Source organism: Macaca fascicularis, chromosome 3 (genome assembly GCF_037993035.2).
Source record: "Macaca fascicularis isolate 582-1 chromosome 3, T2T-MFA8v1.1".
Taxonomy (NCBI): domain Eukaryota; kingdom Metazoa; phylum Chordata; class Mammalia; order Primates; family Cercopithecidae; genus Macaca; species Macaca fascicularis.
In genome coordinates, this window is record NC_088377.1 from 3,003,695 (window position 1) to 3,024,283 (window position 20,589).

The 20,589-nt window shown below is 49.2% G+C and overlaps 1 protein-coding gene across 9 annotated transcripts in view; it reads right to left on the bottom strand.

Moving 5' to 3' along the window:
• TRAPPC10 (trafficking protein particle complex subunit 10) overlaps positions 1-20,589 on the bottom strand; it is a 99,626-nt gene that overhangs the window by 34,894 nt on the left and 44,143 nt on the right. For 6 of the 9 annotated variants that reach the window (XR_012431933.1, XR_012431932.1, XM_074033926.1 and 3 more), the window contains 3 exons: positions 18,953-19,148; positions 15,642-15,753; positions 10,807-11,054 (listed from right to left, as the gene is read on the bottom strand). Coding sequence is in view for 7 of the 9 variants with exons in the window: in XM_045389367.2 (XP_045245302.2) it covers positions 10,807-11,054; positions 15,642-15,753; positions 18,953-19,148 (556 nt within the window). In the remaining 2 variants the exon portion in view is untranslated. The remainder of the gene's footprint in view (positions 1-10,806; positions 11,055-15,641; positions 15,754-18,952; positions 19,149-20,589) is intronic. The other 3 variants (XM_074033925.1, XM_074033927.1, XM_045389370.2) reach the window with 3 other exon arrangements.

Below are 20,589 nucleotides of genomic sequence, written 5' to 3' on the forward strand. Positions count from 1 at the left end.
GGGTCCCACGCACGCATTACGCTACCCTCTCTGCTTCTGTATTTCCTTGAGCCTTTCCACTTAAAAACAAAAAAGAAACACCATCGGAAAAGCAAAAGCGCCTGCTCTGTAAGATGCAGCGTCCCCCACATTCTAGCACCTCTGAAATAGAAACGTTTCTCTTAATCAAGTGGCACCTCACACTCTTCAGTGGCAATGCTGGCTTTTTCTCTGGTGGCACTAACTTCATGACGTGTCTTAGTTTTGGTGAAATGTGTTCACCGGTGCTCTTCAAATCACCAGTCAACAGGTGATGAGCTGCCACTACCGGGGAAACTGACTCCCATAACAACTCTTGCAAGGCACCCTGAGCACAAATAAAGGACCTAGAACCAACAAGGAAGGAACACACTGCCATCAAATGTTCCCATAAAAGCTAAAATGCCCAACTTTTTAAAAATAAGATAAGCTACTTAAATCCTGTGGGGAAAAAAATCAGCATAGGACAAAAACTGCGTAATCGGAAGCCACTTTCAGAAAGCTGCACAACTCTCTCACCCAAACACACCCCACTGAGGGAAGGCACAGAAAAGCGGGGCAGCCGGACGCAGCTTTGAGATCCTGGACAGAGCGTGTCCCTCTGACTGATAAGCGTCCTCATCAGTCAAACCAGAGCAGACCTGGAGCAGGCTGACTGCACCTTGCAGGCCCGCCTGGTTCCCAGGTGCCAGGAGATCTGGGATACTTTTCATCTCCCAAGATGATACCACCACCAGTACCCACTGCACAAAAGCTTCTGTAAACATGTGCCTCCCCTGGGCACACACTGGTGACAGAAAGACCTCCTAGGAGAGGCCAGGTGTGGTGGCTCACGCCTGTAATCCCAGCACTTTGGAAGGCCGAGGTGGGTGGATCATCTGAGGTCAGGAGTTTGAGACCAGCCTGACCAATATGATGAAACCTCGTCTCTACTAAAAATACAAAAATTAGCAGAGTGTGGTGGCATGTGCCTGTAATCCCAGCTACTCGAGACGCTGAGACAGGAGAATCATTTGAATCGGAGAGGCGGAGGTTACTGTGAGCCAAGATCATGCCATTGCACTCCAGCCTGAGCAACAATAGCGAAACTCCGTCTCAAAACAAAACAAAACAAAACAAAACAAAACACCTCCTAGGAGACCACGAGAGACTCCTACAAAGCAGGAAGGCGTACAGGGCTTGTGGTCAAGATGCATCCACAGAGAAGGGAGATAAAGCCCAAGGGCCGCGGCAGGGGAGCCACGGCAGAGGAGCCACGGCAGAGGGCGCTGGATGCAGAAGCAGGAGCAGCCGAGGCACCAGGCGCTGACTGAGTCAGCAGGGAAGAGCAGCAGCCGAGAGCTGAGGAGTCGCCTGACAGCACAGGTGCACCTCAGAAAGGCTCCCAAATGATACACCAAAATGCCAACGGTGGCATTAATTACTGCGTGGCATGATTATAGAACAGTTCTTGGTATATTTTTTTCCTGCAAAGAGCAAGTCCCGCTTTGGTAAGCTTGAACGACAGTATTAAAAAAGTAGCAGCATCAGGTAACAGCAGCTTTTCTGGGGTAAAAACAACAAAATCCAGTGGCAGCCATTGGCCACTGACTGCTGAGACTTCACCTTCAACTTCCACCCCGGAAGAGGAGGGAGAGAGCAGGCAGGTCCTGCACACACCCACGCCAAGGTACAGGGCAGGCTGTCACTGAATAACAGAAACCTGAAGGTGAGCTCGGCCACCCCTCCCTCTGGAGCTCACACCTCCCACAGTGCGAAGCCTCCCCGGGGCCTGCTCTGGTCTTGGCTGCGAGTTCTGCCTGGCTTCGTGCTCTAAGTGCCTCTGTTTCCCAGGAGAATCGCAGCTCCCTACATTTCCTATCACACATCATTTTAAAACTTCAGTTTTTATGGAAAAGAAAGACATGCATATGAATTGGGCATGTGATGTGGCATACACAAGCCTTTCTGCAGTGCCGCCTTGAGGAGCCGCCTGTCTCCTATGTTACTACTTACTGTGTGTGTCTCTTAGCTCCCACCCAAACCCCAGGTAACACCCCAAAAGGGGCCGGGCACTCTGCTTCTTCTCTATACTTTCCAGGGCCTGACAGAGGTGGGCTCTGCAGCAGCGAGACCTTCCACAGTGGGACATGGAAGACTTCCAGACATGTTAACAAAACAATTTATTTATAACTTCATTGCAGCGATACTTTTTCATTGCTTTGAAAAAACAAGTGGCAAAATACATACAACAAGGTATGTGAGGGGCTCAAACCCTAAATTTAGAGGTCCATGATTTTTACAAATGTAACCACCCCCTAATCAAGCAACAACATTATTCTAGAAGGTTCTCTCAAGTCCCTTTTCCTAGTCAAGACCCACCCCAAAGAGGCACCCCCTATCCTGACTTCGGCCACCATCAATTCCTTCTGGCTGATTTGTGAACTTCACATAATGAAATCACGCACGTCCTCTTTTGTACATGGGGCTTCTTTAATTCAACACAGTCTCTTTAAGATTCAACCTTGCAGAGTCTGTCAGCCTGTTCTTTTTCACTGCTGCTTATTAAACCTTTCTACAAGTTGGCCACAGTTTATTTATCCACTCCTTTTAAGTGTCTGGGTTGTTTCCAGTGTTTGGCTACTATGGGTAAAACTATTTGCAATGTTACCCCTGCCTCAACTGAGGGACGCCTTCTCAGACTCCGAAGACGGCCCCAGCCCCGAGTGCGCCAGGCTACTCACAGCAGAACACAGGCAGCGCCAGCACTCCTTCTCCCACCAGCATCCCTGCAGCAGAGACGCAAGAGCGCGGGGGAAGGGAAGAGAGAGTGCCAGAGCCATCCGGGCTCATTTTACCCACTATAGTGCAGCTTGAGAATAAAACACAAAAGTCTCACAAACTCTGGAAGAGAGCGACTGTTCTGCAGCCATGGCTTCACGGCTTTGAGTCGTCCAAACCAGTGCCAGCCCCTTGCTCCTAAACAGCGGTCGACACAGAAAATGGGCACTTCAGCCAACATTACGAAAGCCGTGTCTCTGTGGTGGCATCTGCCACCCAGCACGCCACAGCACCCAACACAACAAAGACCAAGCCTCCGCTCTGCCCCGAGAGCCTGAGACTGAATGGCAGAGCGTGCAGCTTGGACACCTCACTCTGGAACCAGGTGGTGGCTTCACCGTCTCCAGAAAACTCACATTTCCCTAATGGGCCGCCAGACACTTCTTGGCCATTTGGATATCATCTTTTGTGAATAACAGACTTTTTAAACTAATTCTTAATTTATATTAATTTTCCTTAAAGCCCCTCCTCCTCTCCTGATCGCTGTATTAGCAATGGCAAGTGCCATTTTGCCACTTCCAAGTATAAAAGTAAAGGCACTCTTGTTCTTTCTTTAGATACCCCTACCATCTGAGTGCAGCCCACACACTGGCAGGTGCACGAGTCCCAGATGAACGTCTGATATGCCTCCCATGAAAGCAGAATCAGAGCCGTAGCTCCTGCAGGAACTCCCTGCCAGTCACCAGCCCTCCACCTGCCAGAGAGCTCACAGCAGACTGGTGTGGCTTCAGTGCGAACTTTAGATACAAGGAATCAAAAAGTATGCCTTCTCTTATTGCTTGAATCCGGGAGGTGGAGGTTGCAGTGAGCCAAGATCACGCCACTGCACTGCAGCCTGGGCGACAGAGCAAGACTCCATCTAGGAAAAAAAAAAAAGGTATGCCCTCAACTTCTTTAGCCCAACCTGAGGTTGGTTAGAGTCATCCACTACGACCCAGTCACGTTCACCACCGTACCCTAGCGCACTGCAGGGCCACGGTGCCGTGTCGTCATCGCTTGGACGAGATGAACATTTGGGTTCTTCCCCGTTTCTAGCTCTGATGACTCACAGGGCCACAAATATCTCTGTACTTGCCTTTTGATGCGTGTGTGTGTGCATGTGTCTGCACATACCAGGGCTGATCTGCTGGGTCATGGGGCATGTGTCGCGATGGCGACACCCGCTAGATACCGCAAACAGCCTTCCAAAGCACTTCCAGTGGTGCACACCATCATCAGTGAACGATCGCCAGTGTCTCCACCCTCCCACCAATACCCGAGGAAAGCCTTTCCATCCTGGCCATTCTGCTGGTGTGTGCTGGTACTTCATCAACAATGGTTTCAGTTTGCATTTCGCTATGATTCATGAGACTGAGCCCCTTTTCATATGTTTATTGGCCATTTGGATTTCCTCTCTTGCCTGTTTCTCTATTGGTTGGTCAGTCTTTCTGCATTGATGTATGTGAGTTCTTCACAGTGCATGCTGGATAAGGGCCCTTTCTTGTCTGCATATACTGTTCGTACTTCCACGCTGTGGAAGGCCTTCTTGCTCCTTCAGAGTACCTTTCGGGGAAGAGAGGCGCTGATGTTTATGTGGTCTAATGTAGGGCCGGCTTCCTTCACGGCTGGTGCATAACCATAAGGGTTTCATGTTCTATTTAAGAAATACTTGCCAACCTTAAGGTCCCCAAGATATTTTCCCATGTTATCTTCTAGAGTTTTCTTATTTTATTTTTCATGTTTACACCAAAACTACACCTGGAATTAATCTTGTTTATGGGTGAGACCAAGATTTGTTTTTATATATGGATATCCAGTGGACCTAGAACCACCAATTCACTAAATTTTTCTTGAACCCATTTATTTAAAATCTACCGGCTGGGTGCTAATCCTAGCCCTTTGGGAGGCCGAGGAGGGTAGATCGCTTGAGCTCAGGAGTTCAAGACCAGCCTGGACAACATAGTGAAACCCCATCTCTACCAAAAAATACAAAAATTAGCTGGGCATGGTGGTGCGTGCCTGTAATCCCGGCTACTCTAGTGGCTGAGGCAGGAGAATTGCTTGAACCCTGGAGGCAGAGGCTACAGTGAGCCGAGATCACACCACTGCACTCCAGCCTGGGCGACAGAGTGTCTCAAATAATAATAATGATAAACAACAAAATCTACCTCAACTGCTTTTTGGAACTCCACCTTCTCCCTTGGACTATGGCAGAAGTTTCCAAATTCTTCACCTCTCTCTGTCCTCTGCCTCCTCACTAGGTCCTAACCTTTCATGGCTCGCTACTGGCTACAGGACAAAGGGCAACCTTCAAGGTGACACACAAAGAACTTCAGAATCTCCCTTCATTGTCACCAAAGCCTGCCTCGCCCCTGAAGTTCCAGTGACACCAGACTCCTTCAGAGCACCTTCGGTAACACCACCTTCTCTGCCTGAAACGCACTCTCCCGTGCCACCAGCAGTCACATCTACCTGGTGAATTCTTACTCCCCCACTCATTCCCTAGCATGTAAGCTTCGTAAAGGCAGGAATTCTACTTCACTCTGCTGAAAATACAGTGCCGACCACAATGGTTGGCACAAAACAGATGCTCAGTGAAGATATGCTGAGTGAATGAACCCTTTTTTTTTTTCCTTTTGAGACGGCGTCTCGCTCTTTCACCCAGGCTGGAGTGCAGTGGCGTGATCTCGGCTCACTGCAAGCTCTGCCTCCCGGGCTCAAGCAATTCTCCTGCCTCAGCCTCCCAAGTAGCTGGGATTACAGGTGCCCGCCATCATGCCCAGCTAATTTTTGTATTTTTAGTAGAGACGGGGATTCACCATACTGGCCAGGCTGGTCTCGAACTCCTGACCTCGTGATCCGCCCACCTCAGCCTCCCAAAGTGCTGGGATTACAGGCGTGGGCCACTGCGCCCAGCCTGAATGAATCTTTTTAACGGAGTTCACACAGGGCCTCCTCTAGAAAGCTTCCCTAGCACCTATCGGGCACCTGCAAATGTTTACCAAGCTGACCTGAGGCACCCGGCAAAGCTGCCTTTCCCTCCCTTACGGTCCCCTGTGCACAGACAACACTTCGTCACTACTTGGACACTGTGCTGATGACCCGTGGCAGCCTCATGCCGGTAGGTGAGGCCCTTTCCTCTTCATTTATGTGCACCCCCTATCTATCCCTGTCTCCCACAGTGCCTGGCAGGCAAGGAAATGTGTCTTGAATGATTCTTGACAGTCCTCTCTTTCCTTTTGTCCAGGGAGCCATCAGTTCTTCAGCAACAGCTCTCACAACCAACTCTCCTCCAGCTCAGGTCCTCATGGCTCAGGGGCACACAAGATCCTCCACCTCCCCATGAAAGCACCCACCCAGCAGGGTGTCGGGTACACTGTAAGCCCTCAGTAAACACAACCTACATCCCTCCACTACATCTCTGCCTTTGTCCTCTGCCAGGCCTGCCCCTCAGAATACTGATCCCAACCGGCCAGCTTTGACTGTAAACCTTCTTCCTCTGGTTCAACCTGCAGGTTGGCCACACACAGCCTCTGTTCACAAACCGGCCAGCTAACTCTGATGGCGTGCCATGCGCGGTTCCTCCATGCCACAGGCTAGGCTGGGTGACCTTCCTGGGGTCAGGAGGAGTCCTGACCCTGCTAGGCCTACACAGTTACCAAACCAGATTCTACGCTGATAAAAGGTCAAATAGTGCTGAATGAAACACATTCCAAACCCCCTAAAAATTCACTCGGGCAATCACTGTAACAAACACATTATGGCCTTCCAGAAAGTATCTTCCTCATTCTTCTAATTTGGCAACAAAATGTATACGTATCATACTTTTTTCTTACCAAAGGTGCAGGAAAACAGGCATCACCAGCATGACTGGAAATGGGAAGACCTTTCTGGTGGACGAATTGACAACACATATTAACAGCTTTAAAACCATGTCTATCTTCGACCTTCCAATTCTACTTGTATGAATTTACACACAAAGATGTATGTATAAGGATACAAACTACTGCAATGGCAAAGAATTTTGAAGAATTCAAATGCCCAAATAGGAGCAAGGAAATCATTGCAGTTCATCTATACATAAGGCGGCCACGGACACAAAAAAAAGGGAACCTCTTCCCGCTAGCAAAAGCAACGACATTTTCTTCTGTGTATTTGTCTGTATTTTCCAAATTTACATAGAGAAAACATTCAACTTTTGTAAATGGAGGGAAAATTAGAAATTGTTACGGAAAAAAAAGAGGAAATATTCTGTGAAGGAGGATCCTGAACTCATGTGCAACTGGCCTCACTTCACGGGTGTTACCGCTCACCCCAGCAGGTAGGCACAATCTCCATTCTTAACACATTTTCCATAACGGGAGTGGGCCAAGGCTAGTAAGCGGCACCCACAGGGTAGACGCCTCTATCCGGCCATCTTGCTCTCTTTCTCAGCCCCCGTCGCCCCTGGAGTGTGGATCGAGCCCTACTATAGAGGCAGTGCTGCTTTCCATCACAGTTGGCCACTTCGGTGCCCCCTGTTCTCTTTAAATAAATGAGGTACTTCAAATCAACTGATAAAGGAAGCAGGATGTTAGCAGGACATGTTTTATAAGCCACCCACTCAAAACTGGGACGTGGGATCTGCAGCTGACCGTGGTGCACCTACCCCCTGGCCTCTGCTCAATTGTGGCCCTAAAACCCGACTCTCACCACTAGACTGGAATAAAAACTACTGCACGAGAGAGAAAACCACAGCCAGGGGCGGTTCAGACCTGTAATCCCAGCACTTTGGGAGGTGAGCAGGGAGGATCACTTGAGCCCAGGAGCTCCAGACCAGCCTGGGCAACACGGTGAGACTCATCTCTACCAAAAAATTCAAAAATTTAGAAAAAGGGAGAGAAGGCCGGGTGCAGTGGCTCATGCCCGTAATCCCAGCACTCTGGGAGGCCGACGCAGGCGGATCACGAGGTCAGGAGACGGAGACCATCCTGGCTAACACGGTGAAACCCTGTCTCTACTAAAAACAAAATTAGCCAGGCGCAGTGGTGGGCACCTGTAGTCCCAGCTACTTAGGAGGCTGAGGCAGGAGAATAGCGTGAACCTGGGAGGCGGAGTCTGCAGTGAGCCGAGATCGCGCCACTGCACTCCAGTCTGGGCAGCAGAGTGAGACTCCATCTCAAAAAAAAAAAAAAAGAAAAGAAAAAGGGAGAGGAAGAGAAACACTTCTGATGTGAAGTTACTGGTGAAGCCCTCTAAGTAAACAGTGTGAATCTCAGTGTTGATCAAACTCAGGAGCAAAGTGTGCAAAAAGGACTGTGTGCGCTTCAACACAAGTGACAAGGGAGGCTGTCCTCTCTGGCCTGGGAGTCTGACAGGCACAGCGCATGTAAGGAGGCGCAGCCAGTTGTGTGCATCAGAAGGAGGTGAGGAAACAGGAAGTGGGTTCTTAGAAGGAAAGAGACTGAGAGACTGTGAAAAAGTCATCAGTGGGTGGCATGTCCTTGCCTCAAATCCAGCATTCAGTTTTGGCCACCTCCTCTCACTGGAGACACAGAACTCAACAGTGCAAAGAAGTGCAATAGCTATGACTAAAAGCAATGGGGACAGCTTCCACTCAAGGAAAGGCCAAGGAGACAACTTCATTCAGTAAAGCAAAGGGTTCAGAAAATACACCACAGATAAGAGGCTCCTCACACAATACAAAGCCTTGAAAATACCTCAGTGACTTCCCGGCCCTGCAGACGAGCGCCCAGAGGAGCCAACAGACCCCGTGTGGCTCCTGTGAACCCCGACGCTCCAAGGAACTCCAGAACCCACACCCTCTATTACTTACACATTTCTCCTTCCAGCCACAAGGTAATAACAGACCTACTTCCACCTCCTTCTACAATGGCCATAGGCATTCCAGAACCCAGGAGAACCGCTAGGAAGTCCCTAAGAACCTGCTTCACAGGAGGACAGCCCACAGGACGAGGTGAGCATGCAGCTCTGTGGGGAGTGAGTGCAGCGCTACGCACCATGCCGCTGCTCCTCCAGGCCTCCATGGCACCTGCGCACGCCCACAGGAGGGCAGCCGTGGTGGGGCAAGCACACTAGTGAGCAGCGCCAGAAGAGGAAAAGGGATCGCCATCTCCACGCAGTACCGGACCTCTCTGCTTGGCCTCTCAGATCCACTTTCCATACCCTGCCGCCCTGTTCTCTGCTGGGGGAGCTGTATGTAACACATCAGTGGGCTCCCTGGCCTCTAGCTTCCAGAGTGCCCGGAGGAGTTCAGAGGGAAGGGTGGGGGGGTGGAGGTGCCCGCTTCCCTCCTGGTGGAGCTGCTTTGGGCCAGTGGCCTCCTCAGTTGCAGGGCACAGTCCCCCCCGCCGCCACCCCAGGTCAGCCTACTCTGCACTGGCCCCGCCTGGCTGCGGGGATTTTTCTCCTCCCTCTACAGGCTAGTAGTCACGCTATTCCCAGGCAACCTTCTGAAGCTGGAAAAACAACTTGAGATTCTTAAATCCTGGTGTTCATGAATTGGCGGAGACCAGCAATAAAGGGACTGGGTCTGTGCCATCCTCCGAGGTTTCCTACGCCTGTCCCAAAATGGGCAACAGCTCTTTCCAATCAGCCCTCCTGGGGTCGTCTCACTCAGAAGACGTCACGTCTGAATCATTTGGACTTGAATACTTCAATTTTTTCCCCAATCGGCTAGTAAGACAAAAATCTCAACATCAGGCGAAAGCCCGAGGCACACGTGAACAGAGCGCCCGGCTCCAGGAGTGCATGGTCCCCCGCAGCCCCGTCCCCAGCCTGCAGTAGGGCTGAGCAGCCCAAGCAGAGTCTCTCGATCCAGGGGATTACAGGCAGCCCAGAGTGCCATTTCGAGGTGGAAAATGTTGCCTTTCCTCATTTGCTTCGTTAGGTGAAGAAAAATCATTTGATAAAAATTCCTAAGTTTCTGAGTTTGTGACTTGGGCTAGGTACTAATGAGCTGGGCTCTGAAATAAGAATTTCTCCTTTTGAAATTAACTAAAATACATTTATCTTCATTAATTAAATTTAAATCTCTTAAAATTATTTCAAACCAAGTACACAAAAATAAGTTCCTATATTATGAAACACCATCCCCATCAATGGCTTATACTCTTCAGACCTAATCACTTCCAGACTCTGTTTTCTTGTTTACAAAACAGCATCAGACCACTCACTCAGGAGATCTTAACCAGGGGATGGGTGGCAGGGGCGTACACGAATCCTCAAGTCATAAGTATCATTTCGTTTGTGTGTGTGAATTATTCTGGATAAAGAGGACCCTGAAACAAGAATCACCAGACTAGATACAGTCTCTACAGTCCTTCCACCTCACTAGAATGTCCATGGTTATACAGACAGTAAGAGTTTAGTGCTTGGGTGAATTTATCTCTAAAGGCAAATGTTTTACTAACTACATTCACACACCCAATAAGTGAGCACGCGCCCGCACACACACACACACACACACACACACACAATTTATGACATATCTTCCACGAAGCTTCGTACTACTAATCAATGGGGCACAGCCTGCTGTGTGTCACTCACATTGCTACCTGCATGGCCATGTGCAAAACTATTTATCTGAAAAGAAAAATAACATAAATGTCTACATGAAATAAATGTCTGAGATAAAATAAATGTCTACCTGCAAAACCTAGCTCTGCGGGTCTCTCAGGTGAGTGACACTTCTTCGTGGAGACGGCTCACGCAGTAGCGCAGGCCACAGTCAGCCAGTGAGCTCCACTGAGCTCATCTAAGAGGCTTGCTCTGGACCGGCACAAACTTCATGTTGAGAACAGAGTTCTATTTTTGAGCAATTAATCAATGTAAAAAGTAACTAAGCAAATAATATATTGAAAATAAAAGACATTCAGAAAAGAAAACTCTTTCTTAAGCACAAACAGTTCAATGCCTGGAACCTCAAGGTTCAGAGATTTCTCCTGGAACAATCAAGAAACGGGTAAATTGGGAAAAGAGCCAACTCACTTCTAGGAGCTTCAGTTCCTGCACACAGTTGTGCAGCAGCTCTAGGGCGCGCTGGGCCACCTCCCACGGCCTCTGCAGGAAGAGCAGCAAGGTGCACTGGCGAGAGAACAGGTAACTGCGCAGATCTAACAGCGTGGCTTCTCGCCTCTGGATCGATTCCCGCTTCTCCATATCTATGGGCTTTCGGAGGATCAATCCGTTCCAGCTCTTCACTGGCTGGCAGAAAAAAGTCAGCCAGTTGGCACCATCTAAACAAACACACATCATGAAAGGTGCTGATTGCAGGTACTTCACCTTCCTGAGCTTCCTGCTCAGGCTGAGGATGGTGAGCAAACAGGCAGCTTCAGAACCAGTTGTTCTAAGAACACTGCCCACCCGCTGTGGTCTAGTGATGCGCACCATTCGGCTCTCGGCATTGACAGCCGAGATGAGGCTAACGTGACTCAGGCAACAAGGCACTCCACCCTACCATGCCCAGAAAGCCATAGGCGGGAGCTGAACAGGTCGCGAAGCCGCCCAGAGACCACAGGCTACATGGTTAGGGGAGCGCAGGCTCTGTCTCAGACCGAGGGAGGGCTCTAGTCTTGGGCTGCAGCGGGGCTGGGCTTCCTTATCTTTACCTGTGGGCTGGAGTGCTGCCTGCTCTGACCATCCTGGTGCTTTTGGTCTTCCTTAGACTACATATTCTTTACTTATTTCCCTAACTCAACCACGTCACCTCCCTGAGTCAAGCTCCTAGAGGAAGGGACAGGGAGGACTTGGTAGCAGCGCACAGAAGAAAAAAGAATGACTGCTTGTCACAAATTTCAGCAAGGCTCCCAGAGGTTTACTTATACCCCTAAGACTCAAATATGATCTTAAAATAAGCGTAACAATGTATAATAACAAGTCCATCAATCATTATGAAAAAACTTTTGAATCTATTTTTCTCACTCCAACAGAGAGGTGTCATAACCAGTTCGTTCCTACGTGGCATCCTGACATGGTTAAATGCTGCACAACTGTGTGCAGGAACTGAAGCTCCCTTCACTGACGGGAGCTTCTCCTCAGAGCCGAGGAACACACAGCAGTGTGGCGCGGACCTGCCAGCCCAGCCCTGTACCAGCATCCTCAGAGCTGCTGGAGCACACAGCAGTGTGGTGCTAGCCCACCCCGGCCCCTGCACCAGCATCCTCAGGGATATTGGAGCACATGGCAGGGTGATGCGGACCCGCCCCAGCCCCTGCACCAGCATCCTCAGAGCTGCTAGAGCACATGGCAGTGTGATGCGGATCCGCCAGCCCCTGCACCAGCATCCTCAGAGCTGCTAGAGCACATGGCAGTGTGATGCGGACCCGCCAGCCCCTGCACCAGCATCCTCAGGGCTGCTGGAGCACACAGCAGTGTGATGCGGACCCGCCAGCCCAGCCCTGTACCAGCATCCTCAGAGCTGCTGGAGCACACAGCAGTGTGGTGCTGGCCCGCCCCGGCCCCTGCACCAGCATCCTCAGGGCTATTGGAGCACAGCAGAGTGATGCGGACCTGCCCCAGCCCCTGCACCAGCATCCTCAGGGCTACTGGAGCACACGGCAGTGTGCTGCGGACCCGCCAGCCCAGCCCTGCACCAGCATCCTCAGGGCTATTGGAGCACACGGCAGTGTGGTGCGGACCCGCCAGCCCAGCCCTGCACCAGCATCCTCAGGGCTATTGGAGCACACGGCAGTGTGGTGCAGACCCGCCAGCCCAGCCCTGCACCAGCATCCTCAGGGCTATTGGAGCACACGGCAGTGTGGTGCGGACCCGCCAGCTCAGCCCTGCACCAGCATCCTCAGGGCTATTGGAGCACACGGCAGTGTGGTGCAGACCCGCCAGCTCAGCCCTGCACCAGCATCCTCAGGGCTACTGGAGCACACGGCAGTGTGGTGCGGACCCGCCAGCCCAGCCCTGCACCAGCATCCTCAGGGCTACTGGAGCACACGGCAGTGTGGTGCGGACCCGCCAGCCCAGCCCTGCACCAGCATCCTCAGGGCTACTGGAGCACACGGCAGTGTGGTGCGGACCCGCCAGCCAAGCCCTGCACCAGCAGTTCCCTTGGTTAGGCTCCCCTCCCACCAGGATTCTCATGGGGCACGCCCACATTTCAGTCAGGCCTCTGGTGCCAGTGCCACCCCCCCCAGAGAGGCCACTCCAGTGCCCTATCCAAGCTCCAACGGCACATACTGCCCCACCCCTCACGGGAGCCCCTTTCTACAGCCCAAACTTACTACTACGGACGGCAAGTGACAGATTTACTTTTCGGCGCCTGTTTCCCCTTCATGTAAGCACCATAAAAAAAAGGGATTTTGTTTTATTCCTCCCTGTATTTAGAACAGTGCCTGGCACACGGTGGTCCCTCAGTAAGTACTTGTTGAATGAAAGAACAAAAACGAATCGTCTTATTCAGCAGCAAAACTTCGTCCAGGCTTACTTTTGGATTTTAAATTGCCCCAAATTTTAAAACTGATAGAAAAAATAAATAAATTAGGTGAAATATAAGAAGTATGTCAGATATTTCAGCCTTGAAGGCCCCTCCCCTCCCACAGGCACTGACATCCATTCAGATGCCTGGTCCCTGAAGCTGCCCAGCCCCTATTCTGCTGCCAGGGACCATATGGTCTTTATCTTATAAATGACACCTTATTACTCAATGCTGTGTATATGGTATCACAGGCACATGGACCTGTGATTACCAGCCTGCCTGAGGCTAACAAATGCCCTCAGTTAGAATATATAGCTTCAACACAGCTTTTACAAGCTCATATGATATGACCTCAAGGTTGTTAACTTGGTCATCTCATGGTAATTTGAAACTGTGATTGGCAGTTTTAGATTTCTTGATTAAAAACCTAAATAAACAGATTAAGTTCTAGGCATTCTTTCAAAGGAGTTCTCCACGAAAACACTGAGAACTATTTGGTGCTCAGTGAAAATATTTTAATTTTTTCAACTAATGGATGTACCAGTTATTGCCATTTCTTTATTAAATTCAAACATTTTTTGCTAAATAAATCTATTTTTCAAAAAAAAAAACATGTAAGATATTTAAAAAATATAGGCTGGGTGCGGTGGTTCACACCTGTAATCCCAGCACTTTGGGAGGCCGAGGCAGGCGAATCATGAGATAAGGAGATACCATCCTGGCCAACATGGTGAAACCCTGTCTCTACTACAAATAAAAAAATTAGCTGGCCATGGTGGTGCGTGCCTGTAGTCCCAGCTACTCGGGAGGCTGAGCCAAGAGAATCGCCTGAACCCAGGAGGAGGATGTTGCAGTGAGCTGAGATCACACCACTGCACTCCAGCCTGGCAACAAAGTGAAACTCTGTCTAAAAAAAAAAAAAAAAAAAAAATTGTGTGTGTGTGTGTGTGTAGGTAGGTAGGTATGTATGTATGTAGACTGGACATGGTGGCTCACAACTGTAATCCCAGCACTTTGGGAGGCCGAGGCAAGAGGATCACTTGAGGCCAGGAGTTCGAGACTGGCCTGGCCAACACGGTGAAACCCCGTTTCTACTAAAAATATAAAAATTAGCCAGGCATGGTGGCGTGTGCCTGTAATCCCAGCTACTCCGGAGGCTGAGGCACGAAAATCGCTTGAACCTGGGAGGCAGAGGTTGCAGTGAGCAAAGATTGCACCACTGCCCTCCACCCTGGGGACAGAGTGAGATACTGTCTCAAAACTAAATAATAGATATATATGTATAATATGGACACCTAAGACCAGGCATGGTGGCTCACACCTGCATAAAATATAAGAAATAGAGTTTTACCTCTTCTGTTTTTTTTACTGAGTAAACACTTCGCTTTGGTTCTACGTCTACACTGGCATCTCAGGAGACTGAGATCAGACCCAATCTTCACTATGAGCCAGTAGCCATTGGCGCCACTGTTGATTTCCAGAGTGAGGACCAGTGCCCACAGCTAGAGCTGACCATCCCCACACTTCACCTCCCTCCAGGTTCTCCAGCTGACACCAGGGCTCCTTGAAATTACCCCTTCCTTCACACATGGTGACAAGGGTTCTCAAAAAGGAACCTGGCAAAGATGCCCACGACAGCCCTGCTTGTGGTGGCAAGAAGCAGGAAAGAACCCAATGTCCAACACCAGGGAGTAGAATCGAGCCAGGAATATACCAACTCTAAAAACACAGCTCCAAACCCCACCTGTTAACCTGGAGACTCCAAACCCCACCTGTTAATCTGGAGAGACGCTCACGACGGGCTGTGAGTAAGAAAAAGGAGCGACAGAGAAACAGCTACATAACATGATATCACTTTCATCAAAATAAGCATCAGCGAAAAACACTGAGGACAGTAACCAATGTTTCTCTTTGTATATGGTTTCACTGTGCTAATTCTTTAATTGTAAAAGAGCTTAAGATACTGCTTAAAAGTGCAAAAGAAAGATGAACACCCAAGGGTGTTACATAGGCTCACAGCAACGAGCACGCGAGCATTCCAAAGACAACCCCCGGATGGAAGGGAAAGGAACGTCCACTCTGACTCTAACGAGGGACAGCATCGAAGCACCACCAGCAGGCCACTGAGTTGTGGAAAGGACATTTTATACTTGGAAAACAGTTTGTTTGTTTTTATTACTTCTGTTACTTAAGATTCTTCCAAAAGTGAAAATGACTAATTCTTAATTCTCATTTCATTTCCTCTAGGAATCATGAGAATATATCTGATACAATGCGTATAAAGACAACAGCAAAACATGCATACTCATGAGGTAAATAAATGGCTGCTTCAAGACCATCTGCAAGTGGAGAAAGCCACACTAAGAAAAGCATGCGTTACTGAAGTGCCACTACTCACCCCCGGCCCCGAAGTTGACCACATACTGAGAGAAGAGGGCGTCCAGCTCGTCGTACTGCACCAGGGCATCCTCAAACTGCTGCAGCATCTCGAAAACAAAGGCAAGCTCCTCCTATTCGCCCAAGATACGTTTTTAAAAAAACAAAAACATAAATCAACATATTGAAAAAACAGTATGTAGCCATTAAAAATTACAACAGAGAAAGGCATGCAGCACTATGAACAACGCCTACACTCCGCTGAGTAAAAACCAGTGTCCTGAGGACCACACGCGTCAACACTCACACACGCACGAGAAGCTAGAAGAGGCCAAGGTCACTCCTGAACCCTCCCTGACCTATTGGCAGCACCGGATATAACCAGCCACCCCTTGTCCTTGGGATGTTTCCTGCTGTCCAGGACCCAGCCACCTGCTCCCCTCATCCCTCACTCTGGCTCCCTCTGGTCAGACGGCTGGTTCCTCTAGTTCCCCCAGGATCTCTGCTGGAGGCCCCAGGGCTCAGCCCTTGGACTCCCCTGTCTACACTCACTATTCCCTCTCCGAGATTGAGCCTATCTACACAGCAAAACCACACACATTTAGGACTCCAGCTCAGACCTGACTCTGGCTCCAATGGCAAGCACAGCACGCTTGCGTGGACACCTAACAGACAGCTCAAGCTTACACATGGAAACCTGAACCCCAAACCTTTCCCACAAAGTGCTCCACCTACCGTCTTCCCCATTTCAGTCAGCGACTGCTCATCACATTCAAGAGACTCCTAAGTCCTTCCAAGGCATCTCCAAGCCCTGCAAAATCTATGTCCCCCAGCACCACCCCTTTGGCCTCAGCTCCACCACCAAGGCCTCCTCACTGCTGCTCACATGTGCATGGCAAGGAGCTGCCTCGGGGCCTGTGCACTGTCCCATTCCGTGGCCTGGAACACTTTCTCTTCCTCTAAACATCCACATGGCTTGCTCTCCAACCTCCTTCAGCTCTGGCTAAGTCCCCAGCCCAGTGAGGCCCTTCCTCCTCCTGCCCCTGCGCAGCGCCCCACACCATCTCTGCCTCGTGTCTCTCTCTCGCCCTAGCATCTGCGTCATTTCCTTTCCTGTGTCTCCTCCACTGTCACACAAGCTCACAAGAACTGTATAGTGACGGCGTCCCAGCATCAAGGAGGGCCTGGCCCTGTTCGTGCTCGGTAACCTTTATCCAATCAGAAAATGAAAAGAGACGGCGACAGGTGATTGCTTTCCGATCTCCATTACTGTACATTAAAAAGTAAAGACCAGAAGAATGTGCACGCACATAAACCTCCCCACATGGTCAGGTCTTGGGAATCCAATTCCACCCCACGTATTTGTGGACATTATTCCCAGACCCCAACAGGCCCACCCAGGTCCCACTCACTAGGTGAGACTGAGGGCGCTCCTTTGTATCCTGTTTCCCCTGAAAACAGTGGTGGGCTGTGTTTTGCAAGAGAAACTGCGAAGTTACACTGAACTTCATTTTCTTTGTGAAGTATTTTCAAGACTGAACACTATAATGTTTTTCTTTTAAATTGTGATTAAAATGTATGTAATAGAAAACTGACCATCTTAACCATTTTTAAGAGTACAGCTCAGGCCAGGCGCAGTGGCTCACACTTGTAATTCCAGCAGTTTGGGAGGCCGAGGCGGGCAGATGACTTGAGGCCAGGAGTTTGAGACCAGCCTGGGCAATACGGCAAAACCCCATCTCTACTAAAAATACAAAAATTTGCTGGACATGGTGGTGCGGACCTAGAATCCCAGCTACTCAGGAGGCTGAGGCAGGAGAATCGCTTAAACCTGGGAGGTGGAGGTTGCAGTGAGCTGAGATCGCGCTATTACACGCCAGCCCTTGGTGACAGAGCAAGACTCCATCATAAAAAAAAAGAGAGAGAGAGAGAGACGAGTACAGCTCAGTAGTGTTAAATGCACTCACACCGTTGTGCAATCAATATCCCAAACTTTCTCACCTTCCCAAACGGAACCTCTGTCCTATTAAACACTCACTCCCACTCTCCCTCTGCCAGCCCCTGGCACCCCCCATTCCACCTTGTCTGTGAACCTGAGCACTCGAGGACCTCACAGAAGCAGACACAGTCTGTTCCTATGTGTCTTTGTGTTATTTCACTCAGCATCATGTCCTCTAGGTCCTTCCATGTTGCAGTGTGTGTCAGAATTTCCTTCCTTACTCATTTTAAATTCTGAACTTAGACTTACAGAAATATTGAGAAAAAAAAAAAAAGGATCTAGTTTCCATATAGCCCTCACTCAGCTTCCTGAACACTGCCGTCTTACATGACCGTGGTATAACTGTCACAACCAGAAAATTAACCTAAGTATAATACTATTAACTAAATAGCCCTCATTGGAATTTCAGTGGTTTTTCCACTGATGTAGTTGTTTCTGCTCCAAGACCCCACCCTTGACCCCCAACTAGGCTGGAGTTGCTGCTTCCTTCAGCTCCTGCAGTCTGTCAGTTTCTCAGTCTGTCTTTCACTGCCGTGGCACCCTTGAAGAGTGCTACGTTGTCTAATGTCCCTCTACTTGGGTTCATTTGATATGTTCCATGACTGCCGTGAGATGATCATTTTTTACAGAGAAAAGATGCTAAGTATTCCTCGGCACATCTTACCAAGGATTTCATGAGATGGACACAACTTCTCACGGGCGGAAGCAGCCTTATCATTTCCTTCAGGCGGTATGTACCTGGTTCCCCCACGGTGGAGTGGCTACTGCTCCCTCGGTAGCTGACAGACATCTTGGGGGGCCACCGTGAGACTGTGCAAGCCCACCTCTTCTCAGCCCTTTGCCCACCACCCTGGACATCCATCGTTAATCCTGCCTCCAACAGTTCTTGCTGGGACATTGGCTTAAAAGTGATTTTCTGTTTTTCTTTCCTTCTGCGTTTAAGCAGAATTCTTCTGTGTGGAAGAGTTGACCCTTCTCCGCCATTTATTTATTTAACCGATGATTTCTTTCTACCGATACAGACTCAAGGATATTAATTTTATTCCATGGGTTAAACCCTGACTCTATCCTTATTTATTCTGTTGCTGAAACTGCTCCAGCTTTGACCCCCGGATGCTCCTCGGGGCAGTGTGTGTCCTATACATGCCCCATCTGCTTCCATGCACTTCCTGACTTTCTAGTCCTAAAGATATTCCAGGTTTTTTGTTTTTAAAAACTCTGCCAATGAGATTACCACGAGAGGTGCCTTACTTAGAAAGAAAGGAGGAAAGAGGGAGGGCACAAGGGAGGGAGGGAGAGAAGGGAACTGTCTAATTCTGTAATGAGTCAAGTACCTGAACCATGAAATATTCACAAAAGCTCCAGCCTGGCTCAGTCCTCTTCTCCCTCAAGGTTCTCATGTCATCCTCAAACTTGCCTAGGTTTTTGGTAAAAGACATAAGAAGCAATGTCCTGAGTTTGGTCAGGAAGGCATTCCAGGATTCCTGAGTTCGAGAAGAGTCCTTCAAGGGGTCGGAGAGCACAACACACCTGCAAAGACATGAACAGACTATCTGGGAAAGACCCTCCATGCACAGCGCCACGGCTCAGCAGCTGCCATTGTCTTGGGCGGCAATTTCGTTCCGTCCTTCTCCCTCTTTTTTTTTTTTTTTGAGACAGAGTTTTGCCCTGTGGCCCAGGCTGGAGTGCAGTGGCACAATCTTGGCTCATTGCAACGTCCACCTCCCGGACTCCAGTGATCCTCCCCAGTAGCTGGGATCACAGGCACACACCACCATGCCTGGCTAATTTTTATATTTTTTTGTAAAGATGAGGTCTTGCTATGTTGCCCAGGTTGGTCTCGAACTCCTGGGCTTAAACAATCCTCCTGCCTCGGCCTCTCAAAGTGCTGGATTATAGGCATGAGCCACTGCATCTGGCTTCTTCCTTCTTTAAACAGTCAAAAACATGAGGCAGGCGGTAAGAAACCAGGTTAGGAAAAGGCTTCATCATAAACTGGTCATGAACATGAGCAGTAAGTTCTACAGAAATTCAAAGGAGAGTTTGCTATAGAATCAACTGGAAAGGGGGAAAGGGATTTACATGAGCCCTGAGCCAAAGACCCAGCTCTGAGTTCTCTGTAAAATAATGTGATCACGCCTCACTCAGTTCCCTGCCTCCTTCAAAATCCATTTTGGTTCCTTGGGATCGACAAGATAAATTTAGATTTCTCAGCACGGCACACGAGCACCATGATGTCTCACTTTACTTCCTCTGCTTCCCAGCTCAAGCCTGCTGACCTTCTCCCGCTCTCCTCTCTTCATGAGCACGTTCCTTCCACCCAGGCGTGGCATCTTCACGACCTCCCCCCATCACCATCCCAACTGCTCTGCCCACACTGCTGCTAGGCTGCGGGCCTCACAGGAAAACACTCCCCTTCTCTGTACCTCTATCCCTCCCACTAGCCTGTGAGCTCTTCAAGGGGAGGGTTAATAAACAATTTAACAAATAAAGGCTTAGAACATGGCTTAACACATAGGCCAGAAGAGTTTAATTACAAAGAGCCTGAACCCATGATGTAAAAAGGTCAAACACACAAAATTATACAAAGTTCCCAACAGATTTGGACAAGGCAATGTATTTGATAGGCTGGAAATGGTAAATTTCTTTAGCCTTGGTAATAGTAATTAATCTAGGAAGATAATGCATAAATCTGAACTCAGAAATAATTTTAAAACATCGATTCTGTGAGCTTCACCAGTTCTCCTTAGTAAATGTTTTACTTGAATTACCAAAAAGTAGCAAAATGAACTGACTCTAAGTTCCTTTTCTCCGTGCCCCAGCATATCCTTTGGAGGCATGGCTAAATTCATGGAATTATACCTCAGTGAAGCAGCACACACTCTACATGTTCCACCATGTGAACAACCAGAACCAAGAAGAAAACTTAAAACTTGGTGGCTGGCTACAAATCCATTGAACCCACCCCCCT